The following is a 26,784-nucleotide window of genomic DNA, read 5'->3' as shown; positions in this document are numbered from 1 at the left end:
GCACAACGATCCGACTCGGCTACATCCATGGCCCTTCAGCAACGCTACTGGTGAGCCACGTTGCTGCTGACGGCTTTATCCTGCCTACGACTGCTGGTACTGCGCAGCAGTGCAGGATGCCGCGTGCCTTGCAATCAGTTCAGGTAATTTAAATTCAGATGTTGTCTTGAGCGGTGTCGACTTGATAAGGATGTCATTATCGATAACGAAGATGTCGTTATTCATAACGAGGATGTCGTCATGATAACGACGAAGCTAGCGTAATGCATGTGGCGCCGGCTATTTACACGGGTTGTTGACGTGATCGCGAATGCTTTCTGGCAACGAACGCGAGAGTCTACAAACATTGCCGTATAGATAGCGCTCTAAAAACCGAATCATCTTTTTAGCTGATACTTTACAAACAGGCCTACGACCTGCGAAAAATGAGACAATAGAAGCGCCATGTGATCCCAGTCATTGCGTAGCTTGCTCTAATCTAATACGTCAGTAATCTAATACATAACATCATACGTCAAATAAATCAATAAATAAAGTCATGAAGTTTATTTGTCAGGCCGAAAAATCAAGAAGCAGGCAAAATAGTTATGTAGTTCTCTCGTGAAAAATACATAGTCCACACTTGCACAACCGATCTTAAGACCCGCCCACTTTCAATTGTTCTTCTGCATGCTCCACCGTTTTCTCATGAATAAGAACCTTGAGTGGCGTACCTACTGTGTGCCGTAGCTGTACTGTGGTCTGTGAAATCAACAAAATCCGTTCTAAATGAGTTTTTTTTTTATCATAGAAACCGCCTCGACAGCCTGACAGCGCTACCTCACGCGCTCACCGACGGAAAAGTCCCCACAAGAACAGTTCTCGCAACCCCAGCGGCAGCGCGTTGGTCGACAGCACGGTCTCGTACATGAATCGATTGTTTTCTGAGAGAGGGCACTTTCTGCCGTCCGGTCTGTCATAATACCATTTCCGGCACGCGTCTAGCGCGTGCATGTGCCGCACGTCGTCCCCGAGAAAACCAAGCCATAGGTATACCACGCGGACCTCGTCCGTAGTTAACTATCCGGTCTCTAGATGGTGGATTCCAGCCGCTCTCGTACTGACTTCCGATCAGATTCGACATTTTGCTGTCCAAGAAGACGCGCCAATCAGAGACTCCCAGCCCGAAGACAGTGAGGCGTAGCAAGAAGCCACGTGTAGTGTACCGTAGCGGACCATGTAACGCCCCAACGATGCTTGGTGTTTGCTGCGAAGGGCCGCAAAAGATGCTGCAAAGCATCAACTTCTCGCTGTCGATCGGTTATTCGCCACATGCTTCAAGCGAACTTAACATTAAACCTTCCTCTTTGTCCCTACGCCCCTCTGATAAAGGCCCTGCTCAACTTTTTGTGTAAAACAGGCCTGGATACTCGTCTGGGACTGCCTGTGCACAACCTACATGGTTAATGAGATGTGTCGGTGTTTGTGTTGCAGACACCAGTTTAATGAGTTCTATGTGCGTCTACTAACCGCGATGCGAGTGCCAGCCAGTGTGGTGTGTGTGAGTGTGTGTGTAGACATCACCCGTGAAACTCATTGTATTATGCCATCATCAGCCTTCATTCGCACTTTCCTTTTCCTCCTCTTCCTTTTCCCCTGTGTGGAGTAGCAGGCCAGGGCCATCTTACCACCGGCCGACCTCTCCACCTTTCCCTAATTAAAATTCCTTTCTCTCTCTCTTGAGAAGCAGGTCCCTCTGGCTGTGCTGGAACTGCCCGTTTTTTGTTTTCCGCTTTGATTTCCAAGTTTGAAAGGGCAATAATTTTACGAGCAAAAAATTTTTAACTATAGCGGGGCCCCGAAACATTATCTAAGAAAAGCTCTACGGAGCATTTTTTTTCTTTTATCCGAAAAGACTCATAAACAGCGCCGTCACAGCCAGCCGAAACCATGTTTCGCCAGGCTACACTCCACCGGGCACCCCTCCAGGGCGGTTTCTCTGGTGTTTTGGGCGTTGGGCTTTAGCAAGCGAAATTTCTTGTCCGTCGTCTCTATGGTAAGGTCCACAGCTACCTTGAGGCCCGTAGTGATTCTGCGTGCACCCTGCTAAATGGGTCTCTTTCCTGGGTTCTTGATGCCACGGGTCGCAGCATTGTGGCCTACCCGCACATCGCCTGAGGTGAAGTAGATTACCGGTTCGAATATCCAGCATCGCATTAAGTTAAAACGTTATAATATCAGTCGAGCTGTAGAAAGCGGCAATGCATGAAAGCAGGGTGTCGAACTGGAACCCAAACTGAAACTAGAACTGAACTAGTATTTTTGTCCGTAACTAGAAGCGACTCGAACCGAGTTGCTTTTAGTTAAATTGGATCCGAAGCCAAACTGGAACGATTCACAGGAACCGTTTTTAAGCAGTTCAGAGCACAGTTAAGCTCAAGTTCCGTTACAACACGTCATAATTTTTTTTTCCCAAAAATAAGAGGTCTTGCAGCACAAGTTCACCCATCCAGATCCGGAATGTGAATCTCAAAACAGAGCCTAATCAACGAAATGACTAAAATGAGAGTAAAAGTGCTGTTCATCAAACGAACTACACAATTCTGTAATGCGGATTTGTTAATCCTAAAGCATTTTACTCCAAACCGATGAAAAACCTTTTCTTTGCTTTTCTCGCTCATTCATCCACGTGCTCAAAATTTTAACTTAATTGTTAAAACAGCTCGAACTCAGAAACACCGCGTGAGAGTAGCTCTTTTTTCTCTGTGCTATATATACCATCCATATGCGAAATTGACAAGTGCAACGATCAATGCCCGTTGTGGAACATATACTTTCGATGGCATTCTTTGTGTCAGAGAGCTGCCAAGAAATAAGGGCTGAATTAGTTGGGGTAGATTTTACGGAATTCGAAGATTGTTTGTTGCAGGCGGTGGAAATAAGCGCAGAATTAGTGGCGGGCTTCGGGCAGTAGTAGAGTTAGTGGATAAAAAAAAATTAAGCCCAGTACTCTTCTAAAATCACTCGTCTCTACGTCAACATAGCTGGGTAGCGGTGGCATTTTGTTTACCTCGCGAGCATTCTGCGGGCCAGCACTTCTTTTAACGCTCTTCCTGTGAACTTACGTTGAATCGCGTCGCTTTCGCGTTCTGTGCCTCGCAATGAACGTGAACCACCTGCCACGTCTACCATCTTTATTTTCAAAAACTCTGCGCCGAAAATTACTCCTCAATGTTCCTTGTCTTTCTGTAAAGTGTCAAGAAGGACCTCCATACAGTGTTCGAGCCGAGAATGCATGTCTGCAGTGTAAGCACGGCAGTGGAAATGCGTCCGCAGTGACGATTCTCTTTTGGGGGCTATGTTTAAAGAGGCAAACTCTGGACTGCCCGACATTCTGGATGTCGATGCACATCATGTTTAACGGCTGGAAAATGCTTGATAAATCAAAAACAATTTTGGTCTCCGCGAAGGCGGGGCTTAAAAAAGGTGGTGACCACCCTGCGCCAGCTGGGACATGAACTTCTGAAGAAGCTCGTTCAATGACTCCAGAATTAATGCCAAAAAACGTGGCTTCAATATAATGACGAAGCTCACAAAAGGCGATTCCCGCAATTTGCTGAAACCTGGCATGCTTAACTTCGTATTGTCATGCGAAGTTCTGCGTCGCAATTTATCTACACCATGGAGACGACATCAAGTTGAAGTTCTTGACGTGCTGCAATACTTTCCCTATTCTGCTAACGATGTCAATGACATCACAAAATCAAATGATACTAACCTTTTCCACCCTTACTTGCATGCCAAATTTTCTCTCTCCAACAGTCCTGATTACCACTTGTAAGTACGCAGTTAATAACAGCTAATAACATATGTTGTTTATCTGAGTGAGTGTGTCTGAAAAGCTTCTCTCCTCTATACTGGCCCAAACCACGTGCTTCATTAGCGACCAACGTGATCTATGGAATTGCCCTTTGGGTTCTTTTCGCCGCTCAGGCTTTGGTGCGGAAAACAATTAAGAGCGGTTCTCGTGTAGGGCGCTCTTGCCGTTAACTTTTCGGCTGAGCCAGTGCTCGTGTTTTAGCCTTTATATAGTTCTCCCTTTGCGAATGCATCTTCAAGTGGGTTTATTGTAGCTAAGCAGGTTTATCGTTGAATGTGTTACAGAAGTATTAGCACGATAGCATTAAAGGCCCCGTTACCCAGAAAATCCGGAGTCGGCGTTGTGAGCGAAAAATGGGGTGACGTAAGGCCGCCCAGGTGGCCACCCGCTGGAGAAGCAACCTAGGTGGGCCACCCAGGTCGCTTGACCTTGTGGCGTCATCACAACTATCCCATCGGATTGTGAGCAAACTGACCAACGTTTCAAGTGGCTGTTAAATTAATGATTTATCGCGAGAGGTTGTTCGGAAAGAACGACTTGGGCCGCAGAACCCCCACCAGGTTCAGCGCCTGCCACCCCAGGGCAATGGCGCATCTCTCAACCGCTCTACCATTCTTAAAGAAGTGGTGTGAGGACTCCCAGGGATCTATGACTGCAAAGTTGACAATGACCGATTCCGCATATATGGACATTAACTCATTACCGCTATCGCGTCATATCCTTAAAGCGGAGCTTAAGTGTCCCCTCAATTTTTTTTTCTCACATGGTAGAGTGAACTTCACAGTTTACTCTTTAAAAACATGGCACGCTCTCAAACTACTTAACTTATTTCTTGCCAATTTTTCCATCAGTCACTTCCTGTAGCTGGCCTCAAGACAAACAGGGCATTTGTTTTTTCTATCATTACTACAAAGTCGCAAGCTTCTTAAAAATGAGCAGAAGCGGAGTTGGACACGTTGCTGGTGAAAGAATGAAATGCAGCCCCCGCAATGCGGGTGACCAGCGCTAGGTTGTCCACATGATGCTTTTGCATGCTTTGCAGAGAATGACGCAGCAGGAACCAACATCCATAGTTGGGCAGGATACATAGACCGGCGGCGATTTTGAAAGTTGACACCCTGGCTGTTCTTGTGAGTTTCGGTTCCTGTTGTGTCATTCTTCGCGAGGCATGTCCCAGCATCTTGTCCTAACTATTGCCCTTTTGGAATTGTTGCATTTGTTATGAATGCTGCTGCCACGTACGAGTGGGGGACGGGAGGTTAGCCACCAGCGCTTTATAGTGTGTTAAATATGTTGGCACGGACTTGAGCTTCTCTTCTTGCAGCGTACCGAGGGCGTCTATCCGGCGTTCGACCCCCCACATGTTAGTTGCTCTAGCCTCCCGCATACGTGCAGCTTTCAGGGCACAACAATCTGATTAGGCTAGACACATGGCCCTCTAGCAACGCGACTGGTGAGCCCCGTTGCTGCTGACGGCTTTATCATAACTGCGGTTGCTGTTAGTGCGCAGGCGCGAAGGATGCCGCACTGCTTGTAAAAAGAAAAATTATTTTTTTTAGGAAAGGAAATGGCGAAGTAATTGTTTGCGTATCGGTCAATCGGTAAATGTGGGAATATATATCGTGCTTTGACGTTGCATACTTCTCGGGCACCTTTATGCATTTCGTCTCCATCGAAACGCGTCTGCCGCGGTCGGGTTCGAGCCCGGGTACTTCAGCTCAGTAGCCGAATACACTAATCACTGAGCCACGACGGGTTGCGCCCAGTGGTCATTTCAGCTAAAGTGGGTTTGATTTTAGGATGTCTTCGTGAGCGGCGTTTCATGGCATTTAGGGTCGTTTTATTGCCACCCAGCTGATGACGACGAAGTTAGCGTTAAGCGCGCTGCACCGGCTGCCTACAGGGGTTGGTCACGTGATGGATGGTGTTTTTGTAACGAACGCGAGAAACACTACTACGCGTTTGCTAAGAAACTTCGCCGTAAGAGGGGGTGCTATAAAAAAACGAATAATCTTTTACGCAGATAATTCACAAACAGAAGACTTGTGAAAAAACCAGCGAATAGCAGCGATGTGTCATCCTGGTTACCACTGTAGCTTGGTTTAATGTAATAAGTGAGCAATCTGATATTTAATATCAAAGGGCAAATAAATAAGTAAATCTATGAAAGTTTATTTTTCAAGCTTAAAAGCCAAGAAAATAGGCCAGATACAAGTGTAGTTCTTCCGTGAAAATTAAAAACACAGTCCGTACATGCACGGCCAATCTTAAGACCAGCCCACTTTCAATTGCACTTCTGCGTGGTCCACCGTTTCCTCACGAGTAAGAACATCGGGCAGTGTAGCGTCTGTTTGCCGGAGCTGTACTGTGGTCTTTGAAAGCAGCGAAAGTCGTTCTAAATTATTTATTTCTTATACAAACACGCATCGACAGCCTGACAGCGCCACCTCTTGAGAAGAGCCGCGCTCACTGACGGAAAAATCCCCACAAGGACAGCTCTCGCAGACGTAGTGACAGCGCGCTACTCGACAAGCCACGGTCTTGTACATGAATCGATTGTTTTCTGCGACAGGTCCTTCTACCTTCCGGTCTGTCACATGACCATTTCCGTCACGAGTCTAGCGCGTGCTTGTCCCGCGCGTCGTTCCCGAGAAAACCGAGCCACAGGTATGCCGCGCCGACGTCATCCGTAGTCATCCGGTCTCTCTATGGTTTATTCCAGCCGCTCTCCTATTGGCTGCCGATCAGCCTCGACATGTTGCTGCCCGACAAGACGCGCCAATCAGAGACGCGCAGCCCTAAGAGAGAGAGCGATGCGTAGGCGTAGAAAGAAGCCACGTGGGGCGTACTCTCTCGGACCAACGCCCCAACGATGGTTGGTGCCTGCTGCGAAGAGACGCGCAACAGCTTGCGAAGCATTCAATTGCTCGCAGCACATCCGTTATTCCCCATATGCTTGTAACGATCTTAACACTAAACCTTCCTTTTTATCCCCTCCCCCCTCTTCAGAAGCAGGTCCCTCTGCGTCTGCTGGTATTGCACGATTTTTTTTCCCGCTGGCATTTCCGATTTTGAAAGAGAAAATTTTTAATGGTCGGCATATTTTAACAATAGGGCGGCCCCGCAGCATTATCTGAGAAAGGCTGTTTACAGCACTTTTTTTCTTTTATCCTAAAAGACTCCCGAACAGCGCGTTTACAGCCAGCGCAAACAACCAGTTTCGCCAGGCTACACTGTACCGCGCATCGCTCCTAGGCGCTTTCTCTCGTGGTTTGGGCGTTAGGTTTCAGCAAGCGAAGTTTCTAATGCCTCGTCTCCAAGGGAAGGTCCACAGCTACCTCGGGGGCCTGTCGTGATTCCGCGTGCGTCGTGCTAAATGGTTGCCTCTCCTGGGGCCGTGACGCGAAGGGTCGCAGCATTGTGACGTACCCGCTCAAAGCCTCAGGCGAAGTAGATTATCGGTTCGACAATGAAGCATCGCGTCAAGTTAAAACCCAATAGTTTAAATTGACCAGCAGAGAGAGGCAATGGATCAAAGTACGGTGTTGAACCGGAACCAAACCTGAACCCAAAAGCGGAGCTGAACCCGTATTTTTGCCCCGAACCCAAACCGAACCGTTTGTTTGTGGCCATCTTGGAACCGAACCCGAACTGGAATACCCCGGAGGAACCATTATGAACCGGCTCGTGACACGGTTCAGCCCAAGTTTTGCTACAACACATCATAATGTTTTTTTTCAGACCCAATAAGAGGTCCTACGGCACAAGTTAACCCATCGAGAGTTGCACTAGGGGATCAGAAAATTCAGCCAATCTATAAAATGACAAAAACACGAGAAAGGCTGCCGGCTACAAGACAAACTGCACAACTCCATAATGCAAATTTCTTAAGCGGTTAACATTTTACTACAGACCGAAGAGAAACCTTCTGTTTATTTGTGTTCCTCATATACCGACCTGCTGAAAATTTCAGTAGAATTGTTAAAATTGCTCAAACTCAGACCGGGTGCGAATAGCTCTTCTTTCTCTGTGAAACTTATTGGTGCAGTAATGAAGCTCCGTTGTGGAACATTTACTTTCGAAGGCATTCATTGTCTCAGACAGCAGCCACAAAGTAAAGGCTATATCACTCAGGACAGTTTTTATAGACTTTGGTGATTGTTTGTTGTAGGGGGTGGAAGTAAGCTTATTGGTGCGCCTGGAGGAGTAGTAGTGGTAGTAAGACAAAAAAAAAATGAACCCCAGCACTCTTCCCACATGAATTGTCACTACATCGATATAGCTGGCGGGCTCCGGCTTTAGGTTACCTAGCGGGGATTTTGCGGGTCAGGACTTTTAGTGCATTTCCTTCGAACTTATTTTCTATCCCTTCGTTTTTGCGCTGTATGTCAGGTAATGAACCTGAACAAGGCGCGGCATCTACCATCTTTTTTTTTTTTTGAAATCTACTGACCTTCAAATGACCATCTGATCTCGCTCGACTTTTCCTAAAGTGTCTGGCAAGACAACCATGAAATGTTAGAAAAAAGAACGCATGTCCGCAGTGTAGGCAGTGCGGTGGCATTGAGTCCGCAGTGACAATTTTCCTTCGCAGGCTCTCTTTAGAGGTTAACTTTCGATTGCCGGGCAAGGGTGGATGTCTCTACATGCCATGCCTAACGGCTTGTTAAAGCTTCAGAAATTCAGTGACAATTTTTCCTCCACGAAAACGGGAATCACTTCCCGGAAGCGGGGCGGTGCTTAGAAGGCATGGTGGACAATGTAGCGTTAACTGGAACAGCCGCTGCTGAACTTATGAAGAAGCTGATACAGTGACTAGAAAAGTAGCCTAAAAAAAAAACACGGTGACGATAGGCTGACGTAGCACATAGAAGAAAATTTCTGCAGCATCTAGCTGGAGCGTCGTACAGAAGTGTCTTCGCATCCTTAAATGCAAAATTCTGCGTGAAAATTTATCTATATCATCGTTAGCACGTCAAGTTATAATCCTTGACGCGCTGCAACCCTTTTCCTAAGTTTGTAAGGATGGTAACGGAATCACTAAATTAAACGTTACTAACTTTTTCCACCGCTACTTGCATACACAAATTTTCCCACATCAAGACGCCTGAATAACATTTGTAACTACGCGATTAATAACTGTGGCGAGAATTCATCACCCTTCCTGACTTTGTATTTATAACTTTTGCTTTGCAAAACTGCGAACTGCGATCGCTCTATGTATTCGTTTAGGTACACACAGAGACAGAAATTACTTTATTGCAACAGAAATATTTTCTACCCACATTACATATCTGTTCCACTACCTGGTTGCGCAATGTTCGCGTAATTACCGATGCTGCTATCGAAACAAATGCTGATAGCCATGCAATGCTTGCAGTTGAGCTCCCCTTCTAAATAAACTAAGGCGGAGATCGCCCGGAAGTCTCGGCGAACCAGAAGCAGGACATGAAAAACTGGTCTGAAACGCTCTGAAAATTTCCTTCCGAATGGTATTTGCCACGGAAAAAATTTCCTGTTGTTTATACTCTGCTGCTTAACGCGCTAAACTCAGTGAGGGCTGTTGTTGTGCTGCTGTCCGTATTTTGCTAATGGCTTGAACATGCGCACTCTGTGGCAACTTGAGCTAGCTCAACAATCGAACAGGCGCACGATAACTAGCCGGTGCTGGTGATATGATCACCCGTGACTTCATTCCAGTCACGAGCCCAATAATATCTGGTTATGTACCATGGAACTGTGAATCATCCGAGGAAGGCTCCGTATGAGCGCTTTTGCTGGAAAAATTTATGGTACAGTGGTGAGCAGCCTTGTCTAGAGCGCTCGGGCGGTGCACTTCCTTGCAAACAAATCCAGATTTTATGGCAGCCTCTAGGGTCCAGCTGCAACGCTTGCACGGAAGTAGCGCCAGATAGCCTCGTAAACAAAGCAGGCACGAAAACTTTGCCCTGTTATGAGGGGCTGCTCTCTAATTTCGGTTTTTGTTACCAAGTGCGAGCTGCTCAAGCGCTCTAGACAAGGCTGCTCACCACTGTACTTTATTCCCCAATGGGCGCTGGAACCATCAGCGGCGCAAGAAGCGAAGCTTCGTTTGCCGCCAGCTTTCAACACTCGGCCATCCCCGCAGCCTCTCGGCCTGAGTGTTGTAACTGGCTGCTTCTCAGTCTATGTATTCTCTACATTGGCCTTTTTGAACTCTCGACTGTTCTTTCCGCGAAGTGAATGATTTCTAATGTCACTGAAGAGCGGGCGAGCCCTACAGTGAGTGATACAACGACAGCAGCGAGAGACATAGAGCCCGCTGCCAAAAATAAACAAAAATAAAAAAATCGGCTGCACGTGTCTTTACTTTAAGCCGCGACAGTGGCGAAGAAAACCGAGCATACTGTCCCGCTAAGAAAAGATGTGGAAACTCACTGAGTTGCGAAAGCAGCCAAGGGATTCATGCGCGCTGCTTAGCTCGCAAAACAGAAGCAGGGAGAGGAAGGGCATGTTCTGCAGTCCAAGTACCTGGCTAATACCGGTGGGCGGCTTCCACCACCTAGGAGTCGCCCAAGGTTCGCTACGCTATCCTTGTAGTCCATTTCATATGTACATCTACTCGATACGCTGCAATAATTGACACAATCTATAAAATCTGTTGAACAGACTCCTTATATTTTGGTCATTTCTTATCAACTGATTGATGGCGTAAAAATGGTCTATTATGTAGCGTCTTTTTAGAAAATCCAGCTGGTTGGCTGACAAGTCTGAGGTTTCTCTGATTCTTTTAGTGACTACCTTCGCACATATCTTGTAACGAAGGGCACTCGACAGTTTCGATTGATAGTTTTTTTTTATTGTGAAGCCTCACCCTTCTAATCAAAATAGCTCGGTTTTAGCCCACTTGTAGGGATTTATCACGCTTGAGGAAATGCGGCAGTCATACTCAGGGTGGGTATTCGTTTCTCTAGTCTCCTCGGTCCTTGTCCTGTAGTATCTGCGGAAATATTTGAGCATCTGTGTTGTCCTGGCAGCTTTACTTTCCAGCACACGGAAAAAATTTCCGCCTAGATGCGCGTCTCTCCAGCTTCTTGTCTCATATTGGCCCTCATGAAATAGAGCGCTGACATATATATAGTCTCTTTGGTCGAATGTTCAGTGGGAATCCCAAAGGTGGAGTAGATATCAATAAGGGAGTAATTACATACTAGCATACACCCATGCGAAGTCATACAGGCACAAAGGAAAGCTACATGCCCAGAAATTTTGCCGTTTTTTTTCTTCTATAAAGAAGTTTCTGAGGAAGATCTATAGCTTTCCTTTCTAGTAGTATGCCAGCACTGCAGTGGATGCTAATGCGTAATTACTCCCTTATCATAAATAGTGTGTTTGAGTCACTGGCTCCTAGGTTTCGCGAATTCTCGTTCGAACTGTCGGAAGCTTAGATTATCAAAAACTTGAAGCTATATTCCGAATCTTCTCAATACCCTTATTTTGCCATTTTCTGGATAAGCGTATTAATGGTGATCCACACACAAACGGAACTGCGCCAAATACCCTCGCAAACTCGCCACATTACCAACACCTGACCTCGCGCAAAGGATAGGTATCTCTTGCCGGTTGCCTATAGAAAAAGGACAGTGAGTGGGTCGGGCTGTTTTGCTTTTGCAGCCTTTAATCCCCGTCTTACTTTATTATTTTGTAGCGTAATACATGTCTTATATATGCTGACATGGCTGCTTTCGAAAGCCGTTTTACCTCGAAGATAGGGTGCGCTGTGCAACTAAACTAAAAAAGTAAACAAGAAAATATTTATAGACTTTCAAATACATGATTGTAATAGTACGCCAAAAAAATGTTTTACTTTACATGAATTTGCGGCACTCGCCGTACATTATTGCCTTTTACCGCGGCAGTATATTCAAATGGGTAGAGGCGAAACACATGGTATAGATATAACTTTGTGTTTCTTGGTTTGCATACACACGTCACAAAAATAGAGACAGCATAAACAAGTTTTATTAGAAAATTCCTTCGCATTCAAAATTTTCTTGGTCCCGAACCGGTGAGAACCCGTTTGACCCTGGTTCGAACCGGAACTAAATTTCACTCCGGAGCCGGACCAGAAACTGAACCCTAAAGGTGTGAATTCGAACTGGAACCGAACCCGAAAAAAAATCCGGTTCGGCACCCTGCATGACAGCGGATTTCAAATGGCGCTGAACTCGCATTTAGTGTATACAGCCAGTTTGAAAGAAGCTGTGAAAGCTGCGGAACAGAACAGGAGAAAGGAAGCAAGTTAGAGAACCTTTCAGTGCGCAGGCCTCACAGAGAGAGGAATGGGAAGGGCGGCTAAACCAATCTCTTGCTCATGTTGGAAAACGAAGGTGTTGGAAAAGAAAAGTGCGAAAGCAGCAGAAAAGCAGTCTTCAGATGAGAGACGCTCCTCTTCAAACAGGATGATGAACGAATGAAAGGCGTTCTAGAGAGATCTTTAATCGTATGACCTATAATCAAAGTGATCTGGGGCGTTGGGTCCTTCCGCGTAACGGTTAAGCCTTTCCCACCATCGGGTGTAGAAGACGTGGAACAAGGCGTTGGTGCTTACGAGAGGGTGAGAGTGACTGAGAACGTCCTTTCCATTCAACTTTTTGCCTTCTTGCACTGGAAGGATGGATATAAATTAAAGTTTATAACGCGGTTTAGAAGTATCAAATGTCTAAGTTTCGCCTGGAGGCTTTTATTGTCAGGGATTGCATTGTCGTCAAATAAACACAAATCCTGCAGACTTTGAAGCTTATACTGACGCGAGCTGGGCTCCGTATTTGCGCCGATCCCAAGCACGAACGTCCCTGGCATAGGAACAGTATGATATGAGCCTGGCATGCGATTCTGCTTTTTCTCTTTTCTCTAGGGCGGATGATTTTGTGTTGTTAGACAGCGTCACTTGACTCCCTTCGTTGAGCGTCACCCGGTCACCTAGCAGACGCCTCAGCCGCTCAGCACTGAGGCAGAAAAGAGAATCGGCGACGGCGCGTCTTCTTTCACACCATATGCCCTGACTGACGGCTCTTCTGCTCGTCATATCTTTTGTTCTCAGGACCGTGCGAACATGACGTGGCGCATATCGACGCACAATTCGGATTGCAGCCAGAGCAACGAGCAGTGCACAAACCGGGCGACAAGGCGCCGACATCACGTTCAATGACATCAAGGCAAGCTCTTAAAGTTGTGGTGTATAGAGCTAAAGTCGGAGGGTGGCTTTGTACGTAGATCGGCGGTTGCGATTAAATGCAAAAAAAAAAATACTCAACAGTTGCCAGTCTAGGCAGCTCCAGTTACTTCTACACTGAAGTCTAAAATGTCTGTTTGTTATCAATCGTTCAGGGGAAAACTATTTAGAACAATGAAACAAGTGTGGCTTTCATTCGTACTTAGGCAATAACCATAGGTTGGGTGGGGATGATGTGCACGCTTTCACACTGGCGCTACCTGAAGATGCATCAATCTTTCGCGCCCTGCACGCATGTTGTGCTTTACCAGTTGTCGCGATAAACAATTTGTTCTGTGGAATGTCTTGTCACGGGCCTCATACTGCTTCAAATATATACCGGGTGTTTCAGCCAACATTTCAAAAAATTTCACAATTATTATTTTCGTTATTAAAATATGGCTATTGCAGCATGGTATGAGTTGTGTTGGCGGGTTCCAGAGAACTACTGAGTCGTGTTAAGTAGTAAGTTGGTGAACTAATTTTTTAATAATTGACTTTTTAAGAAGTAAAGTTAGGCGCCTAGTAGCAATAAGAGATTTGTAGCTGGTCGTTAGTCATAGCCGAATCAGTTTTTAGAATTTTGAAAACGCTATTAGCCTTTTGCAGTGGCTCGACAAAATTTGGTTTTTTCGACTAGTTACATGCACTGGAGTACTTGCTTTGCCTGCATGGTTTAGAAAGGCGTGTATTTTCGCATGATAGAGCCAAATTTTCTCGACCCAGAGCGGCGAACGTGATGGCGTTTTCAAACATCTAAATACTGATATATGGCTGTTGCTAGCGACCGGCTACAAATTTCTGATTGCAAGTAGGCGCTAACTCTAATAGTTAAAAAGCTAATTATTCAAAAATTAGTTAACCAGCTTACCACTTAAAACGGTTCAGCTGTTATCTGGTGTCCGCCAACACTGGAGTCCGCCAACGCCAAAAAGGAGAGTTTTGAAAATTTTTGAAATTGTTCGTTAAAACTCCCGGTATATATTCTATTTCAGACCTTTACTGCTCGGAACTTGACCCATGTTGAAAGCGCCATCAACAACACCGCATTTATAGTAGAGATGTGCGAAATGGCGATGTAATTTCCACGGAAGTTCATAGGCCTAAAACATGGCAGCATTTGTCGTTCGTGGCTGGTGGGGCAGTCGATAAGTAACGTAAATGTCAAGCGCGACAACGTAAGTTTTTGACGCGGATTATTCTTTGTTTGCGCTTGTGTTCCTAGCCGGCCCTCTGGTGGATTGTCACCTTCCAGTACTGGCTTATAAGTTTAGCAGCCTGTGTTGACCCAACTCGTGCCAAGATACAGGAAAATTTTAATATACCCGTTGAAACTGTAGAATGGGCCCAGCACGCGACATGAGGAAATGACGACAAATGACTGCAGCTGGAACCCACTGGCACCATTTGCAACGGATTGCCAATTAGCGCCATGCACGCACGTGTGGGAAATCAGCTGAGACGAGGCAACGAAACAAGAATATGGCACGGATTATTACATGGTGCCGAGCGGAAACAAGAGGCGACCAGGGCGTTGGACGAAAGCTTCACAACCAGCACGCTTATTCGTGCGGCTCTAGAATTTATGCTTCTATGAAAGGGTTCGTATGCTCATGAGTGCTGGAAAATTTCAACCATGAAATAATAAAAAAAAACCGCAACTCACGCCGGCAGTATAAAGGCCATCGTTTGAGGAAGATGCCAGGAGCAAGTTCGATTGGAATTTGGCGAAACAGTGCAATTTTTAACAAGACAAGCGCATTTTTGTTCACGTTAAACACAGTCCTCAACAGAAGCGAAGTTGATTTCGTATTCTTCGCAGTACAATAAACAAACCAGGGTAAGAGAAGCAGAAGGTAATTTGCACAACTGTCGTTGTGTTGCCCTTTCTCTAAATTATGTTTTCACGCGCTGCTGGTCCTATACCGCAACTCAACTTCGGCTTTCTGAGCTATCACAACTGAACTTGGCTTATATAAGTTATAATAAAGTATTGAGCAGAAGTGGGCAGGGAAATGGGGGCGTCGTTTATAACGTACAGTCTTTGTCAAAAGTAACCAGGCTGCATAGTTTGCTCCTAGCTTGTATAGTGGAGCCCTTGCGACTTTTCTAACGACCAAAAGTTGTTGGAAGGTAAGGAGACCCCCAGTCCTTACCTTTAACGACCATTTCAGCTTCAGGGAAGCTGTAAGGGCTCCACTGTACGAGCTAGAAGCAAGCCATGCAGCCTGGTTACTTTTGACAAAGGCTGTACATATAAAGGAAGCCAATTGTGTGGCTTGTTCGCTTCCCTCATTTGAATTAATATAGCCGATAAAGATGAGTCCCAGATGTAGTTCTCAGCGAATTAGGAGCGACGTGAGTGTGCGGAATGAAAATTTAGCGCGACTAGCAAGTGGGGGAGACGAAACATGTGCAGTTAATTCCAGTTCATCTTTATTTTCAAGATTTCCCAGTTTTGGCGAACTCCTTTGCAAAAAAGTTTCAAACTTTTAAGCAGTTATTAAGCTATTAAACAAGAAATTCTATCATTTTATGCTATTTAAACAAAATCAAACATGAAGCCACTTTGCTTAATACTAATGAAATTCACGGGGCTCATTGAAAATGATAGTTTTCAGCGATTTCACTAAAGCTTTCCTTTGGCGTCCATTTCCAGGTCTTGCTCATGTGTCACTGTCCTCTGGTCTTGTTCTTGTGTATTCTTCCTGCGGTATTCCTGCGGCTGCACTTTTGTCGTTGTTGTTAAATAGCATTGATATCCATCGGTTTCTTCCTGGCTGTCTGATCCCACTTGATGTCCTATTCGAGCCGCTGCAGTCATCGCTGCACGCGTATGTTCTATTTCAAGGTATAATCAAGGGTTCGACGAAAGTTCGTCTGGTCATGAATTAGTTGAAGTATTGCAGCCACTGACCAATACAAAGTAACAACCAACGTTTCGCAACCAGTGCGGGTTTCTTGCTCACAGTAAGGCTATAAGGACAAGCAGCCGTAGCCTAAGTGCGCAGCATATGACATAATCATTGCATGTAGACGAGTGACATCGTCTCTTCCCTCCAGTTCATGGTACCAGGCGTCATTTGGATGAATGACGACTGTTTGGATAAAATTGCAGCGTTGTCTCAGTCGATATCATTCGATTTTTTTTTTTTAGCTTGCGTGCTCGGCGATTGCAGTGGATGCCACTGTGGGATATTGGACATCGCGCTGATGCTCGTTGATGTTTCTGGGGAATTTTCCTGCTTTCCCGATATAGACTTGGGTGCAAGCAGGGGGTGCTTTAGTTTCACCAGCGTGTTTCGAAGTTTGCTGGATGGCACGAGTCCTATGCGTGGGATATTTAACGTGCACTGGCATCGCCCAGCATACTGGCGCCTTTTGTGTTTCGCCTCCACCGAAGCGCGCCCGCCTCGGTCGGGTTCGAACCCGGGTACACCGGCTCAGTAGACGAGCGCCTTAACGACTGAGACAGCGCAGCGGGTATTTCTTGAATTTCGCTTCCATCGAAATACGGCTGCCTCGGCTGGAATCGAAGCTGCAACCTTCGTATCAGCAGAGTTGCACCACCGCGCAGGGTGAAAACCTGAGATCTGGGAAAAAGAGATTAAGAAAATGAAAAATCTGTGTGCATGTCTTCGTTAATGCTACTTTTGAAAAAAAAAAAAGTCTAGAACTTAACGTTTCCTGTCTTTTTTTGCGCCAATAAATACATAATTTTTGCGACGACGGTAGGACCGTTTTCATCCATCTATCCCCGTTCCGCTTTTTGAATGATTGCAGTGAATGTCATGGACGCCTGTGGCATAGCCTTTGCTGAAGTCTTTTCTTTCGTTTTTGAAATTGTGTGATCCTTTGCTGCATTGTTTTCAATTATTATTTTTTTTTGTCAGCCTAGGGCATTTTTTGTGATAACCGTTCCCGTCTCCACGCTGTAAAAATGCGGCCGCTGCAAATGCGGCCGCTGGGATTAAACCCTGGATGTCTGCTTTAGCCGCACGACGCCATAACCACCGAACCTTTTGAGCTTTTTTCTGTGTTAATTTCGTCACACTAGCCGTTAAAACCTGGAATTAACTGCTTTTCATTCACATGGAACCAGTGGATGACTTAGGGTTCCGCGCTTATTTCTTGTCGGAAAATTTATCTCTAGCGAATACTCATTTTTTTGGGGGGTCGGGGTCTCAAACCGCGCACTTAGAATGAATGCAAGTTGACGAGTGGCGCCTCACGTGAAGAGCTCACTCTCGCATTGGATCACGCACATACCGAGCAAGTCTGGACAAAAGCAGCTTTCAACGGCAGATAGCTCTTGAACACAATATTTTCGTATATTAGAATATTTCACTACGGCAGTTACAATATCTATCGGTCTCCACTCTGCAGGCTTCCATTTTTTCGCGATTACAGCCTTTCATATCGTCAAAAACGCTTCCTATTGCTTTTCTGTGGCTGTGGTTGCTCGATGCGAGCAAAGGAAAAAACTTAAAAGAAAGATTTTTTTACGCTTCATTGAAATTGAAGCTGCTCTTCCCATGAAAAAAGCGGTCATAATATAAGCCTTTAGCGAGAAAAAAAATGGTGAAGGGAATATATATAGAGTTCTCAAAAGAATTTGGTCTTGTTAATAACAAAATTTTAGTTTCAAAGCTAAAGAAATATGGTGTCTGTGTGGCCACATTAAGCCTAATCAAATCATACGTGGAAAATAAAGTGAAGCATGTTGATATCGCTGGTTTCAGGTTTTCAGAACAAGCCGTTCTTAACGGTGTGCCAGAAGGCAGTTTTCTTGGCCCACTCTTATTCATCATTTAGCTGAATGATATTGTGCAGTGTGAAAAAAATACGCGGGTGGTTTCTCATCCTCATGATACTACATTATTTGTGACTGGGGATGATGAATCCGTCATTGAGAAAAAAGCAAATTTAGTTTTGAGCTGTTGGTCTCATTGGGCAGATGTTGATCGTTTAAGAATTATTCAAATAACTCAAGCGCAGTTGTATATGTCCAGCTATCGGGAAGTATCTCTATACATATGGCAACAGGACCTAGTGCATTAATTTACTGTGTAAAAGCCGTTGGTTTGATCTTTTCTGAAAACATGACTTGGAATGCACATGTTGAGTACCTTGCTCAGAAGGTCGGATAATCTGTTGGCGTTATACAGGGTCTGTTCTGAAAGTAGTAGCACTCATTTTTTATCAAAATTTATTCATGAGAGTAGTAAAAACGATTAGAATTTTTCAAAGTAGCACCCTTCCGCACCTACACGCTGCGGCTAATGAGCTTTCCAATTTTCGTACGCCTCCAGGAACGCCTGGACTGGAATGCTGTTTAGCTCCCTCGTCACGGCCTGTTGAACCGCCTCTACCAATCCGTAATGTTTCCTCTTGAGCGACGATTTTATTTTGGGGAACAGAAAAAAGTCTGGCGGGGCCAAGTCAGGGCTGTAGGGGATCTGAGGCAGTGTTTCCGCCTTGTGCTGGGCAAAAAATCGGGGTCTTCATTCACATGATGAAAAAGATCCTGGCAGATCGCTTTCCGGTTGGCCTTTTGCTCGTCTGACAACACTCCCGGCACCAACTTCGCGCACACTTTCCTCATGGCTAAGTTTTCTGTCACGATCTCAAAAACTTGGGTTTGGGGAATGCGCAAGTCATCAGCAATCATTCTGATACTCATCCTACAATCACTGTTCAGTATATGTTTCACTCGCTAACCATTTTCGCTGGTCTTGCTGGTCGAAAGGTGTCCTGAGTGGTCGTCGTCTTCCACTTTTTCGTTACCTTCTCGGAGCAGCTTGCGCCGCTCAAAAATGCCTGGTCTACGCTTGGCAGCGTCACCGTAGGCCTCCTTAATCATGTCGTGAGTCTCTTTACCCGTTTTACCAAAATTTACACAAAATTTGATCGCGTATCGCTGATCCGGTAAACGCTCCATGATTTTGCGTGACGAGATGTTTCGACAAGGGTTCACAGTAGAAGCGACCTGCTCTCTTGAACGGCCGAGAGCCGACTGGCGATTTTCCCCAGCATTCCCAATATCCTCCTTCAACGTTCCTGCTCGCGCAGACCGCCTCTCATCCGCCCGTTCGGCCAGGAAAAAACCAGTCCTACTACTTTCAGAACAGACCCTGTATGCAGGACAAGGAATATGCTGCAGGAAAAAAAAAATTTACTTCATGATGAATTAGTGCTTTCGCTTTTGCAATATTGCTGTATAATCTGGTGTACCGCTGGTGTTACCAACATGTCCAAATTACTTCTGCTGCAAAAGAGGGCAGTCGGATGTATGGCTGATGTACCCTATTTTCATCCCACTGGTGCTTTCTTTAAATACGATGTTCTCCCAGCCTTTTATTTACATCATTAGAGATGTGTCATAAACAACACACGTTTATAAACACTAACAGTAATATCATAACATTCGTTGCGACACTGAAGGAAAAGTTTTCTGTCCGACAAACACGACATAGAGAAAAATGTTAAATCCCTACACCACGGGCACATTATAATACACAGTGTTTGTGTTATACTTGGCGGGTTTTGTTAAATAGATTGAAAATGGAATGTTTTGACCCGGCTCATCAATCTAAGAAATCTATGAGGTGTTTTTTTGTCGTGAGAACTTATTCCTGTAACGAAGGTTAGGTTTTAGGAGAATGTGATACTAAGCATTTTGCATGAAATCGTGGTGCATTTTTTAATCGCATTTTATAGTGCGTATTGATGTGGTGACTGTTTGTAACAGGCTGCTGTGGCTTTCGATTTAGCCACATTTTTTCTAGATGCCAGGGCCCTCGTCAAGCTTTTGAATACAGCTTTTATCCCTTGTTTCCTTCTTTGTAAAAGAAAAAGAAATACCGCAGACTGAAACTGAAGAATGGACCATTCTGATCGATAGTTCCATCACATTAGCTAACAATATTACAATACTCAAATTTTTTGTACAAGAATGCTGGAGATGTGCTGTTAATAACATTTCACCAAACATGCACACTGACAAACAGTTCCCTATGAACTGCTGTAGGCGTCACACGCAGATTCTGAAAGTGACGAACTCCTTGCGTAAGAATCCGAAAGACTACCACAGAGTCACTGCTACTCCATCAGTGAAATTCTTATCACAGGGGCATCAATGTAAACGCCACCGACTAGTGATGCATAAATGGCACTCACGCTTAATTACTGGCCTGTAACAGACTAGAACAGTTGACATCCCCTATGGAAAAAGCTGCTACCAATAAACATACTTCATTATGTAATAACCAAGCTACAGTGTCGTCACTAGTACAGGTGCAGACCGTGCCGACTGCAGCACTAAGGAGGGTTCCGCTTCAGTGCGGGTGCCGCCATGTGCTATACCTGGAGAATTTATGTTTTTAATTTTTCGTGTGGACGTGAAGACGCACTTGCTTCTCATTTTCGCGCAGTTTGCAAGGCAAGCGTTGGTGCGTATATTTATACACAGGATATGACATGCTCTAAGCTTGCTTTCTTGCAAACTTATTCGCCCGCCCGGCTTTCACACTCCACTCCGGCTTTCACTAGTCAATCCAAGTATTGAAACCCGAAGTGGTGGCTGAGTAGCTTAAAGATTCGGCTGCTGATCTCGAGAACGCGGCTGTGATCCTAGTCGCCAAGGCAGTATTTCCACGGAGCCGAAATGCAACGTCAGTGGTTGTCGAAGAAGTGCAGGTGGACCAAAATAATTAGAAGCCCTCTATTAAGGCGTTTCTCATAGCCCATGTGTCGCTTCGGGACGATAAACGCCGCAGTTTACGATCCGAGCAACACTCCACGTCAAAAATCTTCACCGGTGTCCATTTCGCGGTTAATGCTGCTTTTCAAAAAGTAAAAGCCAAGCGCTTAACGTTTTCTGTGGTGTTTTAACGAATAATTATGATGTTTTCAGACAAACATGGGTGTGGCTTAATCTGTTGATCTCCGTTCCGCTTTTCGCCAGGTTGCAGTGGATGGCACAAATAGCGAAGACAGCATTCGTTGCACATTATGATAACTCTTATCACTTTGAAGCCACGCAGTTAGAATGTGCATTGCTCCTCTCATTCTCAAGCGGATGATAGTCTCCGTTTGGGGCTCGAAGTGGACCGCTTGTCAGTGTTACCCCCACGGCACTCTGGTCTTCTCGTGTGTTTTCACAAAGCTCAGAACAACTTTCTACTAAAGTTTGTTTTTTTTTGCTATGCGGGGCTTGCTCGATTTTGCGAAGCGTTTGTTCGGCCGCCGCTAGCTCAAAAATCTTTGCTAACTGGTGGACGCCCTTGGAGTACGACGACGTGGCCCAGTAACACAGCGCAGAGCGGAACTTGCCCAAGTATAACAAGGGTACCCGGAGCTTGCTCGATCTTTGTTCGTATTTCCCTGTTTCGTGAAACATTTCGAGGACCTAAACTGACCACTAACAGTACTCCCCAGGAGAGACGTTGCTTTTACCTGAGGACATGCCACAGCGGGAAGCTTTTCGTCGCCCACCGCGTTATTATGGCGGCTCAATTAAGGCCTCCCCTCAGGGAAACCCGAATGTCTCCGTGTGACTGCTTGTTCCGAGCGTATACAGAGCACGCTGTCGCGTCAGTAACCAATCCGACGGGCCTGAATTGCTCCTTGCGATCTCCAAGGGCTTCTTTCGGCTGTGCGGGTGAAACTCAATGAATACCGAGTGGGCCACCCTAACTTTTCTTGGTTTTTACAGCGTTGTATTATTAACTCCGGTGACCCTTTTCGGCGCTGGAAAAGCAGCATGAGCTTCTTCTGGGCCTCTGTTAAGCAAACGTTCCCCTGTACAATTTATATCGCGTTGAACGCTGCATCTGCAGGATCCTTTACCGACGTCCTGTATATGAAAAAAAAAGACAAACTTGGGGGCCTTATTGATGGCATTCCTAAAGAAAACAGTGCGATAACATTTAGGTAGGCTGCTATGATTCTACAATCAGGGTCTAATGGTCTTGCTATTTTCTCGCCAAAACTCCGGTTGGCACTGGTTATATTGCCCTTATATAGGCAATAGAATCAAGTCATCGAGGTTTAGAATGTTCGAGTACCTTGTGTTGGAATATAGAATGGGATTATACTAATCCGACTAACTAATGCTTGATATATTTTGCCGATGCTAGAAGCGTGTCCCACCAGGCATCGGGTCCAGGAGCACCGCCGCAATGCCGAAGGAGGAAGGAAACGTGGGCCGGAGACGGGGAGTAGGGGAAGTGAAGGAAAAAACTGTAATCACATATTTACAATATTTACAAGAGCGGGACTGAGAATGGCTCTCAGTGGAAGGGGAACGTCTTCGTCAACCGTAGTCGACTGGAGCTAGCAGGCTTCTCTCGGCCACACTCACGGCCGAGTTAAATATCGTTCGGTTTCCCCAGATCCCTGGCTGGGGAATAATGGTCGACGAGCACTGTCCAATCGGATGGACCGAAGGGGACCTTCTTGTTACCGCCCACGGCTGGGCAGGTGCGGGTTTTTCCACTCTCACGCAGCTGGTTGATGAGAGGAGGAGATGCCGACTCATCCAGCGCTGCGGGATAGGAATCTCCCGAAGTCCTCCAGCAGGTGAATAAACTTGCTTCCCCGCCGAATGCCCAGAACGCGAGTCGGGGACACAGAATTCTTCAATTATCCGCCAGCGTGACGGCGCCGCCAGGTCGCCTCCGCATTCACGGTGGTTGCTCGGACAATAGCTCCTGGGCCTCGCCTGCCTTCGTCGCCGCTGCACTCCGTTCAAGGAATTTCGCTGGGGTTTTGCTGACAATGGCCTTTGACATTCCTGCTACACTAATCCGCTGAGGCTCGGAGGGGCATTCCAAGCATCCAACTTCCCATGGTCGTCGCGAGGTTGTCGGCCTTGTTGATTGTTCACGGTAGCTGCATGATCGGGCCCACGTGGTCCGAGTGGACACAGGTGTGACGGGAACACACAAAGAGAGTTAAGGGGGGGGGGGGGGGGGTAGAAACACAACATGCTCCTCATCGCACCCACTAATCCAGCTTAACACATTTCTTGGCAGGTCACACTTCCAAACCATTTGGGGGTCCTTTGGAATTTTAGGGGTGGGCCAATTTCCAAATTTTTTGGGGTCAATATTTTTATAAAATTTGGCGGTGCAATATAATTGACCCACTGGTGGACACTTGTTGCTGATGGCAGGAGGACGCTGTTATCGCATTCATAGATAGCATTGTGTCCTCATATAGTACTGGTACAGCGGCTGAATGATGCGCCATTGCTCCGGCAGGTAGCTGTTCAAACACAGCCAAGTTTATTTTTCAAGCCGAAAGACCAAGAAAACAGGCAAAATACACGCGCAGTTTTTTCGCGAAAATGAAAAACACACTCTGCACATGCGCGAGCAATCTTAAAGCGCACCCACTTCCAACTGTTCTTCTGAATGGTCCACCGTTTTCTCACGAGTAAGAACATCGAGCAGTGTAGCGTCTGTTTGCCGGAGCTGTACTGTGGTCTTTGAAAGCAGCGAAATTCGTTCTCAATTATTTTTTTCTTATCATAGAAATGAGCCACGACAGCTTCACAGCCCCACCTCTTGAGAAGAGCAGCGCTCATCGACGGAAAAGTCCCCACAAGGACAGCTCTCGCAGCCACAGCGGCAGCGCGCTGGTCGACAGGGCGGCCAAGAACATGAATCGATTGTTTTCTGCGACAGGTCACCTTCTGCCGGCCTGTCGGTCCTATTACTATTTCCGTCACGCGTCTATCGCGTGGATGTGTCGCACGTCGTCCCGAGAAAATCGAGCCAAAGGTATGCCGCGCGGACGTCATCCGTTGTCATCCAGTCTCTCGATGGTGGATTCCAGCCTCCCTCCTATTGGCTGCCGACCAACCTCGCCATGTTGCTGTGCGAGAAGATGCGCCAATCAGAAACTCGCAGCCCGAAGAGAAAGTGGCGCGTAGGCGTAGCAAGAGGCCACGTGGGGCGTACTCTATCGGACCAACGCCCCAACGATGCCTGGTGCCTGCTGAGAAGGGACGGGAAACAGATTGCGAAGCATGCAACTGCTAACTGGCGATCGGTTATTCGCCACAGGCTTCAAGCGACCTCAACCCTAAACCTTCTTCTTTGTCCCTTCGCCTATCTTCAGAATCAGGCCCCTCTGGGTCCGCTGGGATTGCCCGATTTTTTTTCCCGCTGGCATTTATAATTTGGAGAGGGCAAAATTTTTTAATCGTTTGACATATTTTAGCAATAAGGCGGCCCCTCGAAACTTTATCCAAGGAATGCTATTTGCCGCAATTTTTGATGTTTATTCGAAAAGAACCGCGAACAGCGCCGTTACAGCCAGCCCAAACAATCATTTTCCATCAGTGCTACGCTCTAGCAGGGACCCCTCCAAGGCGCTTTCTGTCGTGGTCCACAGCGACCTCGGGTGTATGTCGAGAGGCCGCGTGCTCAATACTAACTGGGTGTTTCTCGTGGCGCCTTGACGTGATGGGTCGCAGGATTGTGGCGTACCCGCTCAAGGCCTCAGGTGAAGTAGATTACCAGACAGACAATCATGTTCCACGTTAAGTTAAAACGTAACAATTTAAATCAAGCTGTAGAGAGAGTGGCAATGCTTGAGAGCAGGGTGTCGAACCGGAACCAAAGCAGAATTGGAAACCGGAACGGAGCCCGTATGTTTACCCGGAACCGAACCGAACCCTTTGTTTTTAGTTTTCTTGGAACCGAACCCGAACTGCAATGATTCGGAGCAACCGTTCCGAACAGGGTCGGGACAAGGTTAAGCCGAAGTTTTGGCGCAACACATGATAATTTTTTGTCAGACACAATTAGAGGCCTTTAGGTACAACTTCACCCATCCAGAGCTCCACCAGCTAATCTAAAAATCACACCCAATATGCGAAATGTCTAAAGTGAGAGAAAAGAGTGCCCTGTACGAAACGAGCTACGCAACTCCAGAATGCGAATTTGTTAAGCCAAAAATATTTTACACAATGCTGATGATAAGCCTTCAGTTTATTATTCTCCCTCATTCATCGACGTGCTGAAAATTTGAACTGAATTGTTAAAACGGGGCGCACTTAGAAACACCACTTTTGAGTAGCTCTCTTTTCTCTGTGCCATTTACCATCCATATGTGAAGTTTATGGGTGCAATAATAGATCTCCGTTGTGGAACATACACCTTTGAAGGCATTCATATTCACAGACAGCAGCCGCAAAAAAAAAAGGCTGTATCAGTCAATCAGGGCAGTTTTTTTTTACAGAATTCTATGACTGTGTGTTGCCGGCGGGCTTGGGTCAGTAATAGAGGTAGTAAGAAAAAAAAATGGACGCCAGCACTCTTCCCACATACCTTGTCCCTACATGAACATACCTGGCGGGGCATTTAGTTTACCTAGTCAGCATTTTGCGTGTCAGCACTTTTGATCCTCTTCGTGTCAACAGAAGTGGAGTGGCACCTTTTTTGGCGCTGGTGTCTCGTAATCCACCTGAACCAGGTGCCACATCTACCACCTTTAGTCTCAAATCCACTGCGCCCCAAATGGCTCGTTGATCTTCCTTGACTTTTCCTGAAGTGTCAAGGAGGACCATGCAATGTTCGCGGCGTAATCAGTGCGGTGACATAGAGTCCGCAGTGACAACTCTCCTTCAGGGCTATCTTTAGGGGCTAACACTGGATTGCCGAACAAGGGTGGGTGTCTGTGCATGTCACGCCTAACGGCTGGTAAAACCTTGAGAAATTCAGTGACAGTTTTTCCTCCACGAAGACGGGAATCACTTTCCGGAAGCAAGGCGGGGATTAGAAAGGCTGGTGGAAACACTAGCGCCAACTTGAAAGCCGCTGCTGAAGTTTCAAAGCAGCTCGTGCAATGACTACAAAATTAGCGAAGAGAGAAAGGGGTGACAATATGCTGACGAAACTCATGGAAGACTATTTCAGCAGCATCTCGCTGGAATTTCGCACACAAGTGTATTGATATTCTTAAATGATATTTCCACGTCCCAATTTATCTAGGTCATTCTTAGCTCGTCGAGTTGTAACTCCGGACAAGCTGCAGTTCTTTTTCTATGAGATTCTAAGGAGGACAATGGCATAACTAATACTTATGTCATTAAGGTTTTTCACTATTACTTGCGCTCCAAATTTTCTCGCTCCGACAGGCCCGAATACCTCTTGGAAACACACGATTAATAGCAGTGGCGAGAATTCATCACCCTTCCTGATTTGTATACTATAACTTTTCCTGAGCAGAACTACCATAGCTCTTTCATTGTTTAGATAGAGACAGAGACTGCAATAACTTTATTGCAACGCAGATATTTTCTAGCCATATTACATGTCTTTTCGACGCCCTGATTGCGCAGTGCTCACGCGATTAGAGATATTCTTAAAGAATCAAATGTTTTTAGGCATGGAATGCTTGCAGTTCTGCTCCCCTCCTGAATAAACAAAGGCAGACATTGCCCTGGAGTCGCGGTGAACCTAAAGATCCGAGACATTTCGAAATTTTCCTTCTGAATGGCATCCATTAAGGAAAGCCGAAAGTTGGGCAAATTCGATAACGTTTTTAATGACTACCTTATACTGCGCATGTCAGCAATAAACCTCAGTTGCGAGTAAGCGCTTGTCTGCGTCGTTTCATTTCCGTCCCATGTGTTCCTTGTGCGCTATTTTTACATCAT

At 46.0% G+C, this 26,784-nt stretch overlaps 1 protein-coding gene and 1 long non-coding RNA gene across 3 annotated transcripts in view; one reads left to right on the top strand and one right to left on the bottom strand.

Moving 5' to 3' along the window:
- LOC149354280 (uncharacterized) overlaps nt 1–13,091 on the top strand; it is a 289,860-nt gene extending 276,769 nt beyond the window's left edge. The window contains exon 3 of the mRNA XM_089577480.1: nt 12,942–13,091. Within this exon, the coding sequence (XP_089433606.1) occupies nt 12,942–13,049 (108 nt within the window). The 3' untranslated portion in view covers nt 13,050–13,091. The remainder of the gene's footprint in view (nt 1–12,941) is intronic.
- LOC149354279 (uncharacterized) overlaps nt 1–26,784 on the bottom strand; it is a 55,572-nt gene that overhangs the window by 10,624 nt on the left and 18,164 nt on the right. The gene's annotated exons all lie outside the window — the stretch shown is intronic.

Source organism: Amblyomma mixtum, chromosome 3 (genome assembly GCF_055824585.1).
Source record: "Amblyomma mixtum isolate Tamu chromosome 3, ASM5582458v1, whole genome shotgun sequence".
Lineage (NCBI taxonomy): Eukaryota > Metazoa > Arthropoda > Arachnida > Ixodida > Ixodidae > Amblyomma > Amblyomma mixtum.
Note: the sequence above shows the minus strand (reverse complement) of the source record. Positions and strands in the feature narration are given on the sequence as shown.